The sequence below is a fragment of the Vidua chalybeata genome, chromosome 3 (assembly GCF_026979565.1).
Source record: "Vidua chalybeata isolate OUT-0048 chromosome 3, bVidCha1 merged haplotype, whole genome shotgun sequence".
Classification (NCBI taxonomy): domain Eukaryota; kingdom Metazoa; phylum Chordata; class Aves; order Passeriformes; family Viduidae; genus Vidua; species Vidua chalybeata.
The window spans coordinates 91841048-91864754 of NC_071532.1; the positions used below are offsets into that span (position 1 = coordinate 91841048).

The 23707-nt window shown below is 34.1% G+C and overlaps 1 protein-coding gene across 1 annotated transcript in view; it reads left to right on the forward strand.

Annotated features, from left to right (window-relative positions):
• The window catches only part of CSMD1 (CUB and Sushi multiple domains 1), a 1092714-nt gene that overhangs the window by 898516 nt on the left and 170491 nt on the right, over nt 1–23707 (forward strand). The window contains exons 24-26 of the mRNA XM_053939637.1: nt 10429–10620; nt 15002–15128; nt 16914–17116. Coding sequence (XP_053795612.1) covers nt 10429–10620; nt 15002–15128; nt 16914–17116 — 522 coding nt within the window. The remainder of the gene's footprint in view (nt 1–10428; nt 10621–15001; nt 15129–16913; nt 17117–23707) is intronic.

A 23707-nucleotide genomic window follows, 5' to 3' on the forward strand; every position in this document is an offset into this window, starting at 1 on the left:
ATATATATATAATATATAATATATTATATATAATATAATGCTGGACATTTCAAATAATTTCTAGGAGCTTCTGAGATCAAAGTTTGATCTTAACTTTCTTCTGACTGACTTATTTTTCCCTTCCTAATAGAATGAATTTTCAAGAAAAATCTAGAAGTACTTTGTAAAGATTTTAACAGTTTAAATGAAGAATGTGAGTTTTTCTCCATTCCCTTTATTATATTAAGGAATTGTGTACATTTCAACAAATTAAGATTGGTTCCCTCAAACCTAGTCATATTTTATAACTGAAGATTAGCAAAAATAAATAGGAAATAAATAGGAAAATAGAAAATAAATAGGAAACAGATTTTTTTTTTCAGTCAGCTAAAATATGTTTTTAATGTTTCTAATTATTTAAAACATTAAGAAAGTTATTTCAGAATAAAATTAAGATTATTCCTTCAAAGTTTTAGGCATATTGAAATCACCCTGCCAAAACTATGTGTACATTATATATGGGCAGAATTAGGAATACATGTAAAGAGAAGACTATTTGCAACAAAGATAGTTAAAGATGAATGCTATAAACCTATTTATCTCTATTCCTTCTGTTTCCATAAAGTTTCTAGATGGGAAAACATGCTTTAAACAGGATGGTGAAAGGTAGACAAGAATGTGAATTCTTGTTACTCAGTTCTTCACCACACTGTATTGAGAAGTTAATTTTCAGTTCTGGGCACAATACCACTCGCCAGAATAACAGGTGATGTGTGCAGGTGGTTCACCTATCAGTGTGTGAAGGAATCAACACAATTGGAGATGAAGGGGTTCTTTTAACTTTCAGTCCTGTTTGTGCCATCCTGCTTTTTATAAGCTTGTGCAATCCTTTTTCCATATTTAATCCATCCTTTACATTCATGGTGACTTCATTCCTCTAAGGATGAGTATTTTTGAAAAGACTGTGAGGAAATGAATGAATTTGACAACACTTGCATGTTTGTTATGTGTTAAGTCAAAGTATCTTGCACTATATAACACAAGGGGAAAAAAAACCTGTGTCTTCATCTTATTTCTTCTGCTTTTCTTTCCCCTCTCCCAGAAAAAGGATACGACCAGTCTCTTCTAAGTCACCTACAGAATATTTTTAAGTAGTCACTGTATCAGTCATGTCCCCACTGATTACAAAAGAGGGTGTAGACATGGAGATCCTGAAGCTATCTTCCCATAGATACTTGAAGTTAGAGTGCTTAAATGCACATGTAATGTCACCTTTAATCCCTGCTTCTTATATGTAGTGTAAGTTGTGATTAATTATTCACCTGCTTACTGATTGCAAAGTTTATTTGTATGCTTTCTATATGTGCATTGCAGTCATCTTGCTGCAGGCGCATATATTTGCATACCCATCTCTTGCAAGCATTGTTATTTATGTATTGTCTTTCAATAAAATAATAAAAACCTGTCTTCTGCTACCTGTCTACACATATTTAACTCTCTTTTTAAATCTGCAATTCTTTATTGTATGTGGGGACACTGTAGCTGAGAAAGGGAGAATAAAATGATTGAATAAGATACATGGACACAAGGAACCTGGTTTCAAATGGGTGGGGAAAACACTTAGAACTTTTTATAACATATTTATAACAAGAGAAAATTACAGAAAAAAATTATTTTCATTTTATGTTAAAAAGACTGGTTATTGATATCATACCCTAAGATCTCTATTTTACATATTTTGTAGGTTGAAATAAATTTTTTACATGTTGCTCATGTTAAGAAGAATTGCTGAAATTCCTATTAGAAAGTATTATCCATTGAATGACTGTTTCATTTATATAGTCAAAATTAATTGCCAATTGATTGCAAAGCTTTTGAGAAATTAAAAGTGTATTTCAGTTTCCAAAGGATACAAAGCAGTAGTTTCTGCTGATACTTCACTATAGCCACATTATCCAAACACACTTCTTTCTACAAATTTTTCTATTATTCTAATTAGGTAGAGATTTTGTAATTGGCCATTTTTCCAGTACATGTTTTTCTTTTTTCCTACAGCTGTAGGTTTCAGGACAGAGTTGCATATAAGTAGTTCCAAGATAGAATGAAAATGCCAAGAACTTTATTAGGAATTGCAAAGATTTAATTAAATAGGTTATGTTATGGGTGTTTAGGATACAGCAACAGCAGAATGAGTATTTGTTGACTTTACGTGTATTTAGAAATCCATGATATACTCTGAACATTAACTCGAGTACCATTTCATACTTTTAATTACTCTTTAATAGCTCAAAAAAATTCTGTGTTAAACATATAGACTACATTTATGACCTTAAATGACTTCAGATTTAGGCAACTCTGGAAGAGTTACTGGTGTTTCCAATGTTTTCATAGTACCTTTATTTTATAATAAAACATGCTAATATTTCCTTGTGTGTACTGAAATAGGATTTTCATATGCACTTATCCTTCTTTTGAAGTCATCCTGAAATCTTTCATCTCATCTCTTTAGGAAGCTGAATATAGGTTATATATTATGTGTGTATTCTGTCTTCCATGGCAAGCAGAGAAGACAGTGCCTTTTCCCAATGGGCATGTGCAGAGCCCACCCACTCCATACTTACATTATAGTAAGTGATATGATTATTAGAGATTATTAAAGAGTATTTGGCATCCCTTTGGTGTTTAATTTATAAGCTGCAAAACCCTTTTTACATTCAAAACAATTAACCCCTCATGGCTCGTCTGATGAAATTTTCTTAGCAATTAATGGTATCTTTGTTGTAATAGTATTTCCTCTTCTTTAACAAACAGTAATATTATCAGGAAATTATATGAGTATAAACTTATTCATCCAAGAAAAGATTATTGATACTGTTGATCTACACCTATATGCTGTAGTTTTTATGTTTTAAGGACCTGTTAGTCTTTAGATAAGACATCTAAAGTTTTGAAAATAACCCAGCTGGCATTTCTTTTAAAATGTCGTTACAGTTTTGTCTGGAGGCTTTTTATGTAGAGTTCTTACTACAAAGTACTAGAGTTTAGGGTAACAGAAGTTACAGCACAGGTTCATGCTTTTGAATTTACAAGAAGAATATTTATTTGGCAGTTACAGTGTTCTGGAATCATATCTGAACCCAAGGTTCCATAGTCTTAAAAGTGAATTGATGCACCATCAGGATGCCCAGCGGTGCAAATCTGATCTGAATTTGGCACAAACACAATTGAATTCCTGTAAAATTAATGAGTGCACACAGAAGAAAACTTGTATGCATTTTGTGCTTTTATGGCAGTTTTATATATGATTTGGCATAAAGTCAGCATGGCATTGGCAAACAATAATTAATTCAACATAGCTGTAAATAAAGCTGAAATGTCAAAAGCGACTGAACAAATTTGCACCATGGGAGCACAATATTAAGGGCTATGATATTACATTTCTTTTATTGTCAGTTCAAGTATTTCCTCTTTTTTAAAACGGTTATCTTCTATCTCCAGAAGTGCAGTTTTAATTGACATAGTATATTTTTTGCAAAACATGAACAAGTTTTACTACGAAAGAAAAAAAAAGGAAGAAATAAAGCCTTACAACTTAATTTCTTGGCTTATATTCTGGTCACTAATAACAGTGTGCTTATATGTTCTACTAAATCAGTCCCAATGTAACATGCATCAATACTTTTGTGTAGGAAGTAAAAATTGGATGAGTACCATAGCTCAGTTCAGAGTGTCTTCGTTTCTTTTGTCCATTCATAGACATGTCTTAGTGTTGAACTCAAGGCTAGAGTCACAAATTAGGGATCAAGCCTAAAGGTTGTTAATGCACCTTAAAAGTGCATACTTTTTCATGTGTCTGGCTTTAGGAGAGTGATTGTTTCAAAATGCCTTAGTACTTCTAGTAGTTTAGATTCTTCTAAACTTCTTAACTTCTCCTAGTTGGTTTAGATTACTTATTTTTTATATAGCCACTGTAAGTTTACATGCAGTGTAAATGCACACATATATATAGTAAGTAAATGGTATTCTTCCTTTCAAAGTGAATGAAGGGAACATTTGTAGATACCTCAGGATGATGTCAATTTCTTTTATAAGTATACTCCCCAGTACAGAATCCTTGAAAATTTCCCTTGGAGGCACAAAATGAACACTCTCTTCTTTGTGTTGACAACAGGCTTTGGAGGGTACAAGCTTGAAGATGAACTGATGTTGCATCCTGGGTTTGGGTTCAGATTAGGGGTTCTGATAGTTAGCTGGTTCGGTGTACCCCTGTGTAACCCCATGTTCCCCTCGCGGTTGTTCGCTCCAGGTCACTCACCACTGGAGCATCACCATGCCAGTCCTGTAACCACCCCCCTGTTCACTCCTGAGAGTTCTGTGTCTGTTACCCTGTCCCTGCATTCCCATTCATCCCGGAACCCTGTACACACCCCTGTCGTGTCCCCATTGGTTACCGCAGTCTACCTCACTCCCCCGTTGCCTGTCCCCTTTGGGCGCGGGGGGCTTCCGCCCGTGTCTGCCCGCCCCCTATAAAACCCCCATGTGTTCCTTTGTTCACCGCCATTTTGTCCATGTGGGCGCTGGGGGCAGACACTGCTCTCCATCGCAGCAACACGTGACAATAAACCCTCTCCAGCCAACCGCAAGGACAAGGTGTGCCTCCTTCACCTCTTTGCCTCATCCCAGCGCCAGTTACAGAGCGCGGCCAGCCCCACCCCGGTGCGCTGAACGCCACAGCGCCTGGGACACGTGGCACCCTGGTCCGGCCGAGAAACAGTGCCTTTAGCCAGGCTCTCCAGAGCTGCCCCAGACAGAGGAAAAGAATGCAAAGCCATGAACTGAGAGTTATTCTTCACAGATAGCATATTCCACCCACTAATGGACAGAAAAGCTAGTCCAAGGAAAAAACACGAGTGCACATAGTATGGACATCAAATCTGCAGCTTCATTGCTTTGCTGCCCAGATTCACTTTTATTATACTGTACTGCTTACTAATGTAGCTAGTACTACAGTACCCATCATAGTTAAACTGAATTGAAAAAAGTTGTAATTAATAGTCTACATATATTTACAGAGATGTCAATAATTTTTACCTCAACAACTGGTATTTCTATATTCCTGAATATTTACATCAAATGTGAAGAGTAAATCCCACTGACTAGTGCCAAGAGGATACAGCCAATCATCAAGATATATTCGAGTTGGTTTGGTTTTAATTTAACATGTTTTTATGCATTCATTGTTCTGAAAATCCTATCATGAAACTCAAGAATAAGATAATTGGCATCAATTTGCCAATACAATAATCTTTCTGAGCAGTAAGAATCTTGGCAGAGTTTCTCTGACATTGGCTTGCTGCAATGTCAGGTAAACTTGAGTACTGTGATTGTGTGGAACTCATGACCATATTCCCCTGTTGTAAAAATTCCAGCATCTACTTTAGCATTGAAGTTCTGTTGCAACATTTCTACAATGATATTTCATAAAAATATGATCCTTTATGATAAATTACTCCAGATTTACAAGAGCATCAGGGAAAAAGGGAATTAAAAGTTCTGGGTTTTGTGTATGAGAGGAAGGGGAAGAAACTGGGGAAGAAGAGCACAGGGCAAGATACTGCTCTGTTTGCACATGATGAACAGCACCTACATACATATGAAATACCCTAATTTTTAATATGTCTACTGATAAACAATGGTTGTCTTCCTGATGGAGAAATGTAGTGAACATGGGGCTGCAAATTATGTACTATAATTCTTACCGTTTTTTCTAGAGTATTCAAAGTGCCATATTAAAAATTTGGCATAAATGCAAGCAATTAGTTTGTTGGATGTTTTTGAAGGGATTATTCTTGAACTACAGAAAGTTTGAAATGCAAATAACAGGCATGATATTGTGCAAACAAACATAAAACTTAAAGAGTACTGCTGAACTCTTCATGAATTTTCAATAACTAGAAATTAAAATCAAGGTGGTCTTTTTAATAGAAATGTCTGAATAATCTTAATAAGCCAGCAAATACTGAAGGGTTTCGTGTCTCAAGGATATTTAAATTTAGGTTTTATATTTTTGCTTCCAGTTAGATATTTTTATTTGTATGTTATTTTTTAATTTATTTGTTTGTGAAATAGGAAATTAAATTCTGGTACTTAACACAGTGACTTATTATGTGACTTATTATGTTCTCGACAATCATCTTATCTAACACTTTACCCCAAATAATCATTTGATTTGGGTTTATAATGAGCTGGCAGAAAAATCTTAACTTTCCTGTTGCTCACACAGCCTTAAAAATGTTAAAAATAAGATTCAAAAATGATGTAAAAAATCAGCATATTTCTGGAAGAGGCTTCATATTCTTTGACATATGTACAGGCTGAGAAATTCCTGTATGTGCCACTGTGTACTAGAGTGTTTTTAACAAAGTTGTGCTTTCCTATTTATAATTTTCAAAGGTACTTTTTTATTTAGAGATACAACAAATGCAATAAAGTGAATATCTGTATAGTGTGAGGCTCTTGAAGAAGTAGGCAATTCACCTTGGGACAGACAGGTGAAAAACTATGTTTACATGCAAAATAAAAAATTGGAGAACATGTAGGAATCTACAAAGCAAAGAAGGTGAAATACCTTTCTATTTATGAATACTTAAAAATATAAGTGACTTACAATGATGATACAAACTATTAATAGGGTAAAATAAAGCCAAAGAATATCTTTTGTGTTCCTCAGTCCTGTTTCAAGCAAGAATAGACAAAGTGCAGGCAGGCAGGCTATAGTAGGCTTCTCTCAAATTTCTAAAGCTTGTGAAGTGATCTCTTTCGTTCTTCACATCTTTCATGTATGTTTACACCTTGTGCAAAACTGAATTCTAACTGGAGTACATGAAATTATAGCAAGTCAGAACAAAAGTTTTAACTCAGTCTTGATACCTTCTTTAGTGAAGATGGGTCTATAACAGACTAGGAAGGCTGGTTCATCCAAAAGTTCATTTCATTTCACCCAAATTTTTCTGTTTATCTTGTAGAAGACACTATCTCTCCCTGACAACCTTGTGTTCTTTATATGGTACAAGGTATTGGAGAATGAATCTCTCTAACTATATATCAGTGTTATGGAAAGTTTTTTTTTCATGAGGCATGAGTAAATTCTTTATTCAGGGGAGTTCCATATGTCAGTCACATGCCACTGCATTTGATAACTAAATGTTGCACCTCATAAAGAATGAGAAAGTGTCTAAGAGCAGTGGCAGAGAAATAGTGTTACACTGGCTCATACTGTCAAATCAGCAGTAAAATATAATGATATCTATCAAACAACTTACATTTTCAGTGTTTTACATAAATGTCTCTGTATGTTTAATAAGGAGATTAAAGTAATGACATATAGCTGTGTCTTGTGAAGTTCAGCTCGTCTGAATGACCAAATTGTCCTGGTTCTTTATAGTGTGTGAAGAGAAATAGGCCTTTTTACAATTGTCCAGTCCATCCAATCTACTTTTTTCTTCCTTAGGATGTGATTAATCATACTTCATAAGATACTTTTAACTCTAAAAGACAGAAAACTGTTTAGATGTGACTGTTTATATAATCATTGCTGAGAGCCAGTTAAAATAATTACGGCTCTTTTTTTTTTCTTTTCCACAAAAAAAATTGCAGGGATGTGCAAATATTCACGTGGAAACAATCTTTTCACAAGGAAATAATGCTAAATCTCTATAATTCTTTTGTACTCTGTGTTATGATAGATAATTCCATCTGATATAAAGACTATAGCTCTGCTAGTAAACTAAGCACTGGCAGGGCATGATATGGGGAAGTGATTCTTCAGACTGACAAAATGTTAGAGTAAATGCTAACTTACCTCTATTTTGCTGCCTTCTGGCTAGGACTTTCCCAAAAAATCTCAGGCATAATACAGTAGACAGACAGCTGATTTCCCAGGAAGGGGCTTATAAACAGCCATGCTATTTTAAAGGATAACTGAATTTAAGAGTGCATGACTTTGGTCAGACTATTGTCATTGTTCCTGAGGCCTGATGTTTTTCTAGATATTAGCGCAGAGAGAGATGCAGCGTCTATGTGATAGAACAGCATTCAGTTCTGGACTACTATATAAAGAAGGAGTATGGGCTCAGTTAAAAATAAAGGTAGAAAATAAATGTCTGCAGGGGATTATTGAGCTGACTGATCTGAACACCAGTCTATATAAGGGGTACATTGGTTTCCAGAAATTTATATTTTCCTACTGAAGTGGCCTAGCCTAGTTCAAAATTAGCCTTTTAATTTTCAGAATCCTGAGTTATAACAGGTAAACCCCAATCTTTTTGCCCAATTAATGAACAAAGAATGCAAAAGTGTTTTGTGTTTTCAGCAATGTCAGTTGACGGATATCTTTAGCATCTCTACAGGAAGAAAAGCTCCGTAGACTCCTTGCTGTTTTTATCAGCTGTGGTTCATCTCACTGCCAGGAGAAAGGCAACAAGAAAAATATGATACCAACTCTAGCTTGTGTATTTGTAAAATAATTAAAGGTTGTCTGTGGATATGTTATTTACTACTTAGTGAAGGACCTCACAGAATCATAGAATTGTTTGGGTTTGAAGGGACCTTAAAGATCATCTAGTTCCAACCCTCCTGCCATAGTGTGAGAGCCTGGAAGGATTACTGGTTTGAAGCATTCAGAGGTGTATGTGGGTGTGTGGATGTATGTGTGGCAAGGGGCGGCCTGGGTCTTGCTCTGGTGAGGCAATGAACTGCCGCTTACACCCCACCCTTCCCCCAGCCTCTATCCCAGCCCTGCAGTGGCTGCCAATCCCTGGCACACTGGAGACAATGCTCGACATCTGCCTCTGGAGCCCCTAACCCAGCTCCTAAGTGGCCAAATGACTGCAAGCCCCACCTGGGGAAGGCCCAGGAAAAGCCAAAGTGTACTTAAAGCCAGACACAAGGCAAGCACATTTGACCCTGCCTCTCCTTGGAAACTCTATCACCTGAACACCACTGGAAACAGGAGTGATGTCTATGTTTGTTCTTTTCTACACCTTTGTTGTCTTTCTTTTTCTCTCCTAATTACCTCATCTTGGGATTTTGAGTAATGTTTTGAGAAACTTAAAATCAATGAGGCTTGGAGTTTGCTAAGTTGAATGGGCCAAGTGAATGCTTTGAGAAGTGTTTGTTTCATGTTGATTGAATGCTGCTCCAAACCTTTTGCCAAAGTTCTCTGGTTTTCTAAAGGTGCCAGTAAAAGCTTTTTTTGTTAGTCTGACCTCTTTGATATCTTGTTAGTATTTCTGCCATGCATCTCACTCAGAGTATATGAACAACTGTAAGCCCTTTTGAAAATCTCATAGATCAGATTTCTTTGGGCCTTACACATGGGCAAGGATACCTTCTACTAGAACAGGTTATTCAAAGCCACATCCAGCATGGCCTTGAACATTTCCAGAGAAAGGGATATCCACAGCTTCCCTGAGCAACCTCGTGTAGAGAATGCACTGAAAACAGAAAACTGAAGATCAACAGCCTGATTCATAACCACTTATATAAGCTGTTCAGTAAAATAAGGACAACAAAATGGAAAATATTTGTGGAGTCAGAATTACTTCTTTGGTTTGGGGACATGGCAATAATAAAGAAGAATCCACTATGAAGAAGAATTTGGAAATAAAAAAGATGAATTTGGAACCACTCTTTATATTATTCCAGGAACAGGAACTGAAGGCAAAAGAAGAGATATAGAATACATCTTTATATTTTAATAATGCTGTATGAAGAAAATGAAGCGTGTAATGCATAAAATGTTGAAAGAGTTGTAGGTGCTCAGAGCAGATCTGCTCATTCCATGGACCACAGAGTGAGGTATTTATCCCATTCAGCATGTTAATAGGCCAGAAAGGAGAATGCGATTTGAAAATTAGTGTAGGAATACTTCCTTTCAGCAGAGATAAAACTGAAGCCATGCTATCTTGAGACTAGTATGGATGAAGTAGCCCTTGCATATGCTTCCTGAGTTAACCACTGTGGTCTCTTGACATCATTATTGAGATTAGGTGAGGAGGTGAAGCTGCTACTTAGTGCCAAAACCAGGATCAATATTTCACTCCCACTGAATAAAAAAGAATTAAATATAGAAGTGGTATAAATTAATTAATTTCTCACCAATCTATTTTAGAATAATATAGATAAATGATATGATATAAAATAAATTATAAATGATATAAATAAAATGATGCTTTCTTCAATAAGCAAATGTCATAATCAAATACCAAGTTCATAATTAGTTCCTAGTCTTTCAATTTCTGATTTACCCAAATTATATACCATTTATCTTTGGTCACTGTGAATACATCTAATATCATTGAATCATGAGAATATAATTTGCATCAGAATCAGATTCATTGTTATTCTATATCAACATGTCTTTCTTTCTTTCCCTATTTCTGTTTGCAGGTTTTGACCTAGTAAAGTGCGAAGATCCTGGCATACCAAACTATGGTTACAAGATACGAGATGAAGGACATTTTATAGACACTGTCATTTTATACAGCTGTAATCCTGGCTATACAATGCATGGTAGTAGTATTATGACCTGCTTAAGTGGAGATCGAAGAGTTTGGGACAAACCTTTGCCTACTTGCATAGGTAATATGGATTGTGACAGTGTTCTGGTATGACTGGTCTGGTGGTTCAAGAAAAAAACTCAAATAATCTGTCCTTGTATACTTCATGAGATCATAATGGTGCAAATATATTTTAAATTTCAAGTAAAGATTGAATATGGATATGGAAGTTTAACTTCTCTAAAATAGGTGGCTTGCCATTAATGGTTATGGAACTACTAGAAAACACTTTTTTCTATAGAGCAGCCTTTGATGGAAGACTGCTTTGGTTCCGATGAAGCCTTGGGTCACAGAGTCTGATATACTATCACAGGCAGTGGTATTGTCTAAACATTTCATAAACTAAGAAAACCCCATCATAAAGCAAATAAGGTTGTGGGCTTTTTTTCCTTATCTCTTTTCATCAGATACTATTTCAGCATCTCATTCCTATGAACTTTATTTCTAAGTTTTGTCACACTTTGCTGTATTTTTTTTATCCGTGTGCTTTGGAATCCTTGTTGCTGTGCTAAGATCCCCATCTGCCAAAGCCTTGAGGTATACCTTCCCTGAAAATATCACAGCTTCAAGTCCCTAAACCTTTGTTTCATTACAACCAATGTAGATGTTAATCAGAGAATTACTAGCCAACATGCAGAATAACTGAACACCAGTATAGCTGTTATCCATTGTACCTTTACCTGGCAGTTTACATCCCCTAGTTTTGCTTTCCAGTCCAGCATTTGCCAGTGACTTCCTGACTTCAATTTTCACATGAAGTTCCCATGAGTCTTTCCTTCTATGTGTCTTCTGATAGTTAGTTTTTGCTTCTGCTGCCTGCTGCTGGCAGGTCACCAACTGCTTTCAGCACTCTCCTCACCTGCAGGATCTCTGCTTGTTGCCTTTTTCCCATTTTGGGGGCTATATTCTCCATTCCAGAACCTCTTTCCTGCTGAACACATTCACAAACCTGCAGTCTACAAAAAATCAAGCTCCCTTCCTTTCAAATGTTCAACTTAAGGTAAGTGCCAGAAAAACATCAGTGAACAGCATTTCTGCTGTCTTAGTAGAGGTTATTTTCCCCACTTGATTCTAGAATTTTATCTGTAAGTTTTCCTCTATATATATGAGAGGTCAAAACAACTATCCAGTTTTGATTTAAACACTTTTCCAGGCTCTTTATGCATTCAAGTCCTCATGCTCTTCAGTTTAATTGGTTAGCTTCCTTTTCCTCCAAGTTTGCCCTTTTGTAGAGAAGACCCATAATTAGTCCTACCTTTGCCTATTTCCCCATGTAATTTAAATGAAGTCATTTCTTTAAGGTCACTTTCTGCAATATTTTTTTGTGCCTATGTTCACTACCAAGACATAGAATCTAAAATTCTTGTTGGTTTCAAGTCTATTAGGTGAATAAATTCAACCATCTACCTATTTCATTTTCTTTGTACGATGATTTGTCTTCTAATCTATATGTGGGATGTTAAAATTTCAAACATATAACAATATAAATAATAGTAATTAAAGAAAAAAAAAAAAAAGCTGTATATTCCAATCTGACCTGGAGGAAGCTAGGGAACCCAGGATCAAGCAAATCTAAAGAAAATTGCCATCTTTGCTCCAGTAGAACATCTTTCATGGTCCTTCTTCAAAATACTTTTTGATCAATATGTTTGTTTTTTCATGCTAATAATCTAATAATTTAGATTATTAGTGTATTCTTACCATGTAATGCTCCTAGTCACTTATTTCAACCTGTATTTCCAATTTCTTCATACCAATATGCTTTTAAGATTCTATATTTCACTCAAGATTTTCACTCTATCTTTTTTCTTCTTTTTATTGTCTTTGTACTTTGATTTTGTACCTTGCATTACTAGATTTGGTTTCTGTATTTTATTTCCAATCTTTTTGAAATAACTTGTGCCAGAATTTCTTGAGAATCTTATTTCATCTCTAAGTGAAATTATGTCACTCAATCAATAGAACAATCAGTTTTCTTTTGGTATTCTGAGAGAGATTTTGGTCTTATTTTCTGTCTGTTCAACCAAAAGGTATCTTTCTAAGTGCTTTTATCTCTCTAAATATATTTTTAGTTACTGTCCTTGTTCCTCTCTTAAAATAAAATTTTGGGATTGCATAAGTTCTTTATAAACTACCTCTTTTCATTTCTAGTTTAAATCTCTTCTGGACGATTAATTAGTTCCCCAATAAATCGAGTGTTCACTGTTGTCTCTTAAAATCTTCTAAAAGTGTTTCCTTCTAAACAGTCTTTTACAGTCTGTTATCTTCATTAAATTATGGGGAGTTTTTACTGTTCTGTGCACAGGAAATCTTGCCATGAAGATCCCTGAAAACTCAGTTATATATCTGCAGATTATTTCAGTCTTGCTTCCCTCCCCCTTCAGACTTATAAGATCTGTTCTTCCATCATTTTTATCTTATGCTATCACAGTTTGATCTTTTTCTACTTTGATTTGAATAATTTATTTTTCTTCCTTTTTCTAAAGTTGTCATGAAGTTCCAAACAGCACTTCCTTTCTTAGAAACATTTTCTTAAAATCTTTGTTTGTGGAGATGCATTATTTTTGCTCGTAGACTAGATCAGCTTTTCATATTTGCTGTTCTCTTTGGTGACATTCATATTCTTAACTGTATTCACTATCATTTCAGTCTCATTCACAAAAAATTCAAGCTTATACATAGACATACTCCACACAGTCTACACTTACTAATTTTTATTTATAAATTGTTATACCGGTCTTAGCATTCATTCTTATTTTTTTTATGTTCTAAACCTTAATGAAGAATGCCAGTGAATTATTTTAATTCCTCCTCTAGGAGCTTCCAGTAACATTGAAGACACTTCTATTAGTTATAGTATAGGTGTTTATATAGTATATTCTTTGAGGGGCTGATTTTACAGTATTCTCATTTATGCATATTAGAAGATAAACTTTTTGTATTATTTTTATAATATCTTCTGAAAGTTTACTTTTGATCTACTCCTAAAATGGATTTAAAAAAAAATATATGAAATACATGATGCATCATCCTAAATTTTATGATGTATTCTTTTCCTAAATGGGCCTTCTCAGAATTTTAAATCAAGTATGTCAATTAGTTTGAGTTTAAATTTTGGGTTCACTGAGTTAAATTTAGTTCTTCAGTAAATACAGTACTGTATCAGTAATTTCTTGTCTGTAGTTATCTACCACAGTGATTATTGCAATCCAAACTTTCTTTTATGATGGAAATTAATTGAAATCACAGAAGAGGGTTACATGTGAAGAAATTTTGTACTTAAGTTTCTTCCTGTTGTGGTTCTGTATATAGAATGTAGTGTTTTGAGTGATCGAATGAGCAGCATAAATAAGTAAATCAGTCACCTTATTTCCTCTATGGTAATTTTCCCTCATGATAACAACTTGGTTGTGAGCAGCGGCTTGGTAGCATGTACAAAGATTAATATTTTTTAGGAGTATTTCTGATAGATTATTTGGTCCAACTGCATGTTTTTTCCATCATCTCTGTCTTACTATGCTTGCTGTACAAATGTGCTTGAATGAATCCCCATGGTAGGTTTTTTTAACAACTTCTAAGGCAACACTATAAATGTAGTCAAAATTCAGGTGCATCACTTAACTGAAGAATTGCTGATGCTTTTTAGTTCAGGGGCACTGACTGTTACACAGTTCTCTTTCATCAGGGTGTGTCATTACATTGGCCAGACAACAGCATGATGCCCTAAACATGCAACATAAGTAACATAAGAATAATTTGATTATAGATGCTTAGTATTGCCATTGGTCTCTCCACAAAAACAGCATTGATAGCTAAAGTGTTTTAAACCAGATGCCACATACTATCAAATTGTAACTTTCTGATTTACTCTCTTGCTCTGCAAGCATATGACAATTAAATTTTAGGCAATACCTACTGCTTTTTGGTGTAATTAAACCTGAAGCTATATAGAAGTAACTTGAAAGCATTAAACTAAAATAATTTTGACATTACAGCAAAACAGAAAGCTATTTTAATTATAAAAGTCAATGCTACAAAATTTAAATTCAAACATTCATTGTTAGAAAAGCTAAGCATGTTAGATGGGAAATTTCTGAAACATTTTTCCTGTTTTGCTAATGCTAAAATTGTGCTTTTGTAGTCTCAATACATATTGAACCTATCTGGTCAGTTAAGTAACCTAATCACAGTTTTATGATTTATTTCTTTATAACAAGATAAGAATGAGATCATTGTGTTAATTTTTAACTAATGTACATGTCCTGGTTTGTATGTATGTCTAGTACTTCAGAAGTATTAGGTCATTCTGTTCACTTTTTAGAAAACACAGAGATGTGGAATGGATGGAAAATGGAAGTGCCAATTACTATAGTCTCATTAGAAATTTCATCCTTGTTTTGCAGCTGAGTGTGGTGGTCGAATTCATGCTGCTACATCAGGGCGCATTTTGTCCCCTGGATACCCAGCACCATATGACAACAATCTTCATTGCACTTGGATTATTGAAGCAGATCCAGGAAAGACAATAAGGTACTTCCTTAATTTCAATATTTATGGTGGAATTCAGTGTGTTATAAATTTTTTGTCGTTCTCATATTTTTCTACACAAGCTGCTGGTTTTTGCTGGCATAGTCAAGCTATCCTTCTATCAGGTGCTGCATCAATTTTTGAGGTTGCTTACCTGTTCAGGTGTAAAGTTCCTGAATATGGGCCAAGATAAGCAGCATTCAAGGCACATTTGAATATTGTCTCACCCAAAGTTGTCTTTTGCACCAGGACAACACCAAATTCCACAAACAAATGCCAGAATATATTAATTAGTAGTATTAAACAGCTTACATAAGGGTGAACAAGAACCTCAGGAATCTGCATAATAAAACAATTCTCATGAATCACAAGTAGAAAAAGAATGTTGCATTCCCTCATCCTCTCCACAAGATAGCTCTGCCAACACAGCAAGGCCATCAGTGCCAGAGCAAAGCACAGACCCATTATTTGAATTAACGTGTTCCCAAATTTAGCAAAATGAAAAGTTATTCAGTGAAACCAGCAAACTCTGTGACCTGCACAGGAACTTGACACCTAGTTACTACCATAGCTATAGAACCTTCATACAAAACTAATGTTATCTCAAGACCCACAATGGGCCCTGTAAAAGCCTTTAGTGGGCTGACATTGTCCCTCCTCAGCAGGATGGGGCAGGGAGAAAATAACAGGAGAAAATAAACTTGTGAAAATAAACTCATTTTAAAAAACAAAAGCAAAAGTCCATGCATGGAAGCAGAAGAAAACAAAAGATTTATTCTCTACTTCCTATCAGTAGGTGATGGCCAGCCACCTCTTCAGGAACAGGCCTTCAGTATGTGTTGCTCTGGAAGACAAACATAATCACAGAATATTCTGATTTGAAAGGGATGCACAGGCAAAGCAATATAATTAAATGAAATTTTTTTTTTTTTTTTTTTTTTTTGTAATCCTGTTTCACTAAAGGAAATATTGAATTCATGCCATCATGGGTTTCATGCATCAATGCATCATTTTTGTTTAAATAACAATTTTCAAATTCATGATTTCCAGTTAAGGACTAATAAGATGAAGAAATGTCAACTCGCAACTTTTTGAAAAAAAAAGAGACATTTTGATATTTACCTATTAGAGTTCTTCAGCATTAAGGATGTAAACATTCAGGACTTAGAGACAATGCAGATATTTTGACTTACAAGATAACATTCCTGAGCACCTTAATAAATATAATTCTTCACCTGAAGATAAATACAGATTATTTTATTATAATACAGTTTTATATTTTATGAATTTTTGCAAAAAGCCAATCTATTATATTTTTCTCTTTTTTTTTTGTGTAGGAAAGGAAATGCCACGCTGACAGGACTTCTTGTGTTATGTGTTCTACTGTCCAGTAGCTGCTACATTTTTTTAGTTGCATATAATTCAAGCAAAACAGCATTCTTGCTGTCCTCATTTGAATAAAAAGACTAAATCTTTGATGAAATCATAGTTTTTATACCTGAAAATATTTAACATAAAAATAAGATAAGTTATAGACTTATAAGTTAAGTCTTGAGAACTTATGCCCTGTAATGGTATTTACTGTCATTCAGACATTTATAAAACGGAACTGTATGATTCTTACAAGATCAGTTTGTTCAACAAGAAAAAATAATAACTCTGATGGATTGCCAGGTCTTCTTCAGTCCTAAACAGCATATTAAAACTACAATTTGGGAATGATTGCTTGGAGTTTCATGTAATTGTGTTTAACAAGTAATGCACAGTACTTTTACTTTTTCTTTGCAGTCTGCATTTTATTGTTTTTGATACTGAGGTTGCTCATGACATCTTGAAGGTATGGGATGGGCCTGTTGAGAGCAGCATACTTCTCAAAGAGTGGAGTGGCTCGGCTCTTCCAGAGGATATTCACAGTACTTTCAACTCCTTAACATTACAATTTGACAGTGATTTCTTCATCAGCAAATCAGGCTTCTCCATTCAGTTTTCAAGTATGTAAATATTTTTCTTCTCCCCAGTATAATAATTTCATATTTGTATATATTATTCCTATACTTATTAACTCTTTCTCAACTCTTTTGCAACTTCCTCAGTCTTTAGAAGAAAATAGATTATATTATTTTAATTATGTTATGTGTTTATGCAAATGGGTACAACTAGGGAGAATTTTTGGGTTTACTTTAAGTGTTTTAGGCTTTTTATTCCTTGTTTTCCACAGCAACCACATACTTTGCCTTATCTAATTAGCATTACTTAACAAGTCAAAATGAGTCTATACACACAGAACTTTTCTTCTCCACCAGTAATCTTAAATATTCCCACCAGTGTTACCTAACAATGTATTATGTTATATTTATTGTTTATGTTGGTTGGATTTGTTTTTTCTTAAAACATTGGCTGCATAATGCATGATTTTTATGACCTAAACATTCTAAACAAGACAAAGAATACAAGACACCTTACCATATTGAAAAAAAGCGCTTAAAAATTTACTATTAAACTAATCAAATTGATCTTTAGGTATAAAGTGAAAGCTTCTCTGTTTATAGAGAAGTTACGATCAATATTTTAAAACTGGGTATGTGGAGCTTTTCTATGTTATTTTGACCTAAAGACAGGGGGTAGGACACAGGAGAATGTATATTTGTCTTTGATTTAGTCATTACATCCTTATATGTCTAGATATAATGTATGTATTTCTCATCAAAACATAGGAAAATTATGAATTAATGTGTGTGCGTAGAAGTATTCACACACATTAATTCATATCATCCATAGATGATGTCATTAATTTTCCTGTATTTTTCTGAATGCTGTATTTGCCTCCCCCACAACACTCTTTGGTCAGCCTAAAAAAACTAGTTCAAAGTATGTAAAATGAATTAAAGACAAAGAGTGAAATAAATGTTTCTAAGGTTTCTCACCAGTGTGCTATATAATATGCTGCTTTTCATTGTTTTTTTGAAAACACAAGAGAAGTTTTACATTTTTGGAAATGAGAGGGTTTTTTCCTTGTCAGGATTAGCAAACACATTTAAGGTTGTATTATATGAAAATAACTTTATGCTCCAATTTTGAAAGAACAGAAATGTTTAAGCAGTTTGGTTTATCAAGCATTCCTTGAACTTCAGCGGCACTAAGAGCAAGTAGAAGACAATTTAAAGCTATAAGACAGAATAACTGATTTTCCCATCCTAGTATCATATCTGATGGATGCACTGAGTGATTGTGCTGACAGTTGCAGAGTATGTTTTACTGAAATTAATTGGAGTTAGTGATGAAGAACTGAGAGCTCAAGTATAGGGAAAATAGTTTCATTCACTCTGCTTGAAAGTGGAATGTGTTACTAATTTTTTAATTGTAAGGAGTAAAAAATAAGATTTAAGGAATATGTTAAAGTAAATGTTTAGTTATTTAATCTAAAAATCAGTCTAGTATATTTAGTCTTCTTGAGGCAATGAGAAGACTGCTATGTCCTTGACCTGTAAAGGATTTCAAGTAATTAATCTATTGCTAAATGGGAATCTTTACATGCTTTAGTATTCATCACGTATTCAAACTGTCAACTGTCAGACAGTTTATAGCAAAGCTGCACAGAATATTGACATTGCAATACTTTAGTAGCTTGTAACTCTAAATAAAAGATTTCTGAATTGCTGAAACTTTTTTCTTTTTGGCAATTGCAGAAGTTGTAGACATTTTGTTACAAGTTCTATGAAGGTAATTGGTGAAGATTTTTGTCTTTGTGTCATGTGAATGATTTTCAAGTGTGGCATCTGTTAATGAGTATTTAATTTAACTCTTAATTGTAATTGAAGAAGTAAATTTCAGGTTCAGAATTGCACAGAATTGAAAAACCTTTAGTAATAAAGCTTCTGTACTGGATTATGCAGTTGGAATGAGTGTCTGCATCCATGAACAACCCTTTATGGGATCCGATAAAGGATGTACATTTCAGAATATCAGGCCAAATGAGCAACTTAAAGACAAAACATTAAAGTGCTAATTTTCATCTGGAGAATTTGTTTCACTGTGCTTTGAATGTGCTAATTACTCTCTGTACTCTAGAATGTCATAACTGTGTCTGACTAAAAAAGGAGTGTTGTGAAAGGGTAATGTAAGGTGGATCAGAAAATATCACCTATAAATTACTTACTTTTGATTGTAAATGTAATTAGAGGTATTTTAATGAAAAAAATATAATTGGCTGAATCTTGCAAAATGTTTCAATGTTAAAGTGCCCTGTCTTGCCCACTCAGCTCAGCATGTAGAACATGAGGACATGAACTGACAAGAGTGATTATGTTAATTGTAATCAGTTTAATGCTTTTCATTAAAACCTAATTACCATTTAGTTGTGCATAAAAGGAAAAAAAATGAAGTTCAGTGAGCAAAACTGACCTTTACTCTGGTGGTTAAGTTCATTTAAGCTATGTATTACAAGTCAGGGATGTCCACCAACTCTTTCTGGCAAGAGGGTATAGGCAGATTTGATTTTTGACTTCTTTATTACAAATAAATACTGGCAGCAAAAACTTCTTTCCTAAGTTAGCCATTAAAAAGTGCTATCTAACCTAGCTTAATTCTGTCCTACTTATCTAAGGTAAACGGGATAAATTTCCATCTGACGTTGCCTTTTTCTTCTTACCAGCTACAGGTCTAGATACACTAATAGTAATTTTCAAACTTTTGAATATTTAAGGGCAGATGAAATAAATCCTGTCTATCTAGTTTCCTTTGAGATGCCATAAAGTATCCTGGCTAGTCTCCATCTGCCACTGCAGAAGGATACACAACCATAAGTCCTCTCTCCTATCTTTCAGTCCTGTGCTGATACCCTGGATAAGGCATCTGAAATGAGTCTAGCCAACTATGTTGAAGCAATCTTGTCAATCTTGCCCTGAATGTTTAAACTCCATCTACTCTAGACTTCTAAATGCTAATGGGTCTATTGCTTTTATTGACCTGAAGTTTATTTTATATTGAGAGTTTTTATTTCTAACTGTATAATTTTTTACTTGATATTTACCAAAAACAATAGAAGTCACAGATGACAGGATCAGCACTGGCGGTTTCTAGTCATATTGTCATTCTTATAGGCTCTGATAGCTTTAGTTTAAAAATACCTTATATTAGTTCTGCCCTTACAGTCTATTCTTTTTTTCTTCAGCTAAGTTCTCAGCTGTTTTAACTTACGAGAACTGTATCCTTTTCTTCAACTAAATGATTAATTTATAGTTTCTTAGGTGGTTTTACAGATTTTGGTCCTCAAGGCAAATAATACATAAAAGGATTTTATTCACACTCTTCTCAAAATTAAAAAAAAAAATGGAGACATCTGGCTTTTCTGGAGTTAGACCTATCTGTAAATTTTCTATGCCTATCTCTGGTTCTGCAGTATTGTAAATTTCTCTTAGTTATGGTATTATGTAAGCATACACTTTAATTAAAAATGTGCCTATCTCTGCTTTCATAAAAGCACAGATGTGATCTTTTTTTTTGGTTAGTATAATAAACTGTAAAGATGTTAATTAAGTAGAAAAGCACTTTTTCTACTTTTTCTCAATTTATTGTAATGTTTCTGTCTTATTTGAAGAACTTTGGACACTCATATTATTAAAAGCAAAAATACAACACCAAGGCATTTGTATAGTTGGTTTAGTCCACTTCTGATTTTTTTATTGTTTGATTAATTTCTCAATATTTTAAAATTTTGCTCTTGAAGTATATGCAGAGATAAGCAATGATGACTAAAGATGTCTAAGTCTTCAACTTAACAACACAAATTGCCAGTTATGATAATACAAGTAAGCAACTTACACCAATTGTAATTACAACAATTATTTGGAAATTATTCTGTCAAATGTTGACACATCTGTTGACAACATACTTCCTCTAGCAAAAACTTACCTATCAGCTATTTGGTTGTTCCTAATGGCACTGGGCTTAATATGACAAATCTGCTTAAGCAATGATTTCCGCTTTTGTCTAGCTTTGCAATTCCATTTGATTGTTTGTCTGCAGCAACTTTTACAGTAACTGTGTCACTTATCTTGAACTGAATACTGTTGTCTTGAAAATTGTTCTTTACAGTTGAAATATCTTTTAATCACTTGCCTAATGGCCTAAGTTGCCACACTTAAGTAGTATAAGTATTTCCATGACAGAATCTCCATTGCTAGAGTTCATCATGCAAATGTTCCAGACTGATTCACAATTAAATTTCTGGGGAAAGGGGGCTAGCACAAAAATATATTTTTAAATAAATTTACAATGAATAATGCAGAATCACGTATCTGCCTTACTAACTAAATAAATTGAGTTCAATAAAAATGAAATCCATTGAGACATGCCCTGTTAAAACAAAAATAAAAGAACACAAGACACAAGAATTCAATCCTTTTCAAGTCTGTAATCTAATAGTTTCACAATTCAATGTCTTTTGCTGTCTGATAAATGTTGCATTTCATGTTCGCAATAACATGGTGATGAAAACATGATAATGAAACTGTCATTGCACTCCTATCCATCATCTAATCCATGCATGGCCTGGGGAAGGCATCCCCAGCCTCATAGAGCATAGCAGTTCTTCATTTGGTTCTTGTGGAACTAAGCAAAAACGAATCTTGTAGGTTAGTTTGGTGGTTAACTCTAAACTTACGAGCTTTTTTACTCCTTTTGACTTTAATAAAGAGGCTGCACTGGCATTTGGGTTTCTTTTTTCTCTACATTCTTGGACAATACATGACTTTTAAATATGTTCTTGATGCTAATTTGCACAGTACTTAGTTTGTACATTTACATATGTTATGTGAGTTAGTTTTTGGAGAACAAACACTATTCTTTGTTTCACAATGTTAGTCTGAAATCACTGCAAATCCATGAACATCTCAGCTTTGATAAGCAAAATTCCTTTTCAAACTTCTTATTATGTAAACATAATGCACTAAACAGGGGAAGCCTGTACAATTTAAAAGCCTGGAAAAGTCTATATTGTTTTTATAACCATGTGGACTAGAAATAAAATTGTGTCTTTAGCACAACACTACAGCAAATGGCTTAATGATTATTACCACAAACATAGTGAAAATTATAGGGATGAAGGTGATGTTTTTATTTCCTTGAGGTACAAGAGAATACCAACTAAAAATTATGTAAAAAATAAAAAAGAGTAAAAGATAAATTAGGCAAAAATCTAACATTTTGTTTGCGGGTCTATAGACCTGCAAATACAGTGTCTTATTCTCAAAAGCAAATATCTCAAAAGCAGTCTCCTATTGATTTTCAGTTCAATTTTAAATCAACTTTGAAGTATAAGTTGAGGACCAAATGCAAAATAAAATCTAAAATGGGATTGTGAAAGATTCTTAAATTAGAATCAGGGAGGCTTAACACAGTGGTTCTCTACATATGGACATCTGAAAACTCCTTGGCAATCTGTGGTTTTCCCAGCTGTCTGTTCTTCTGGAACCTACCTCTGAGTTCCATCTTTAATGCACACAGAAGCTTGTTCTGCTCTGAGCAGATGAGACAGTAGGAGATGGGAAATCTGTACAGAGAATTACTCTGTAACCCTCTGAGTATCATCTAGGCTTGAGGCTTAGAGCACATATGCAAGAGCTGAGAAACTACTAAGAGCTGAGCAATTACTTATTTTCCAGTTTAGTGGCATTTACATCTTGTCTCCTGGCTATCCCATTTTAGGAACCTAATTTCTCTCAGTCATTTTTTAAAAGCCTAAGTCAGTAATTTAGTTTGATTTTGCATCCTTGAGCCTAAAAAGTAGTTATTACTTTCCTTGCTTTACATTGTGTATGTTTTACTTATTAAATGTTATAAAAGAAGAGCAGTGACAGAAAGCTGGTGATTTTAAATTTCTGGATTACTTATAAATGCATATGACCTCTATACCCTTCAGATATTTGCAAAATACTAAATGAAGAAATATCAGACTTGTAATTTTCATGCAGTTACAAAATCTCTTGGGATTCTTGAGAAGTAAAACAACTTGGAATGGAGGCAAGTTAAAAAGTTGACAATCTGTCTAAATGTTCACTTTACTAGATGACACATCAGTGGTTAAATGTTAGGTGTTCTATTTAATTAGGATCAAGTGTATTTGGCACAATAAAAAGTTAGTTGGTTTCAAATACATAAAATAACTTCTGAGGTTGCAAGACCAAAAGTGTAAAGAATATTTTGTTGTTTAATAAATATCTGTGATAATTTTTAAAATTTAGAACTTTATATATGAGAAATGAAGATGAAAAATTGAGTAAAATAAATATTAGAAAGCATCGGTCCTTTCTAATTGATGGATACTTGACATAGTTATTGGGGAAAGTGTTGTTTGCTGAGATATTATATAGCATAACATTTTAAGAAGAAAATTAATCTATTCAGAGATATGTTAAAAAATGACAGCACTTAATGACAGAGATTGGCTTGTGCTCATTTATTTGGAAGAATTGCAAGTCTTTAACAGATATGCATTACAGCAATCCATTGTTCAGAGCTGCTGTCGTCTGTAAAATCAGGAAAAAACATCTCTGAGGTGATGACCATGCTTTCATTTCCTTGTG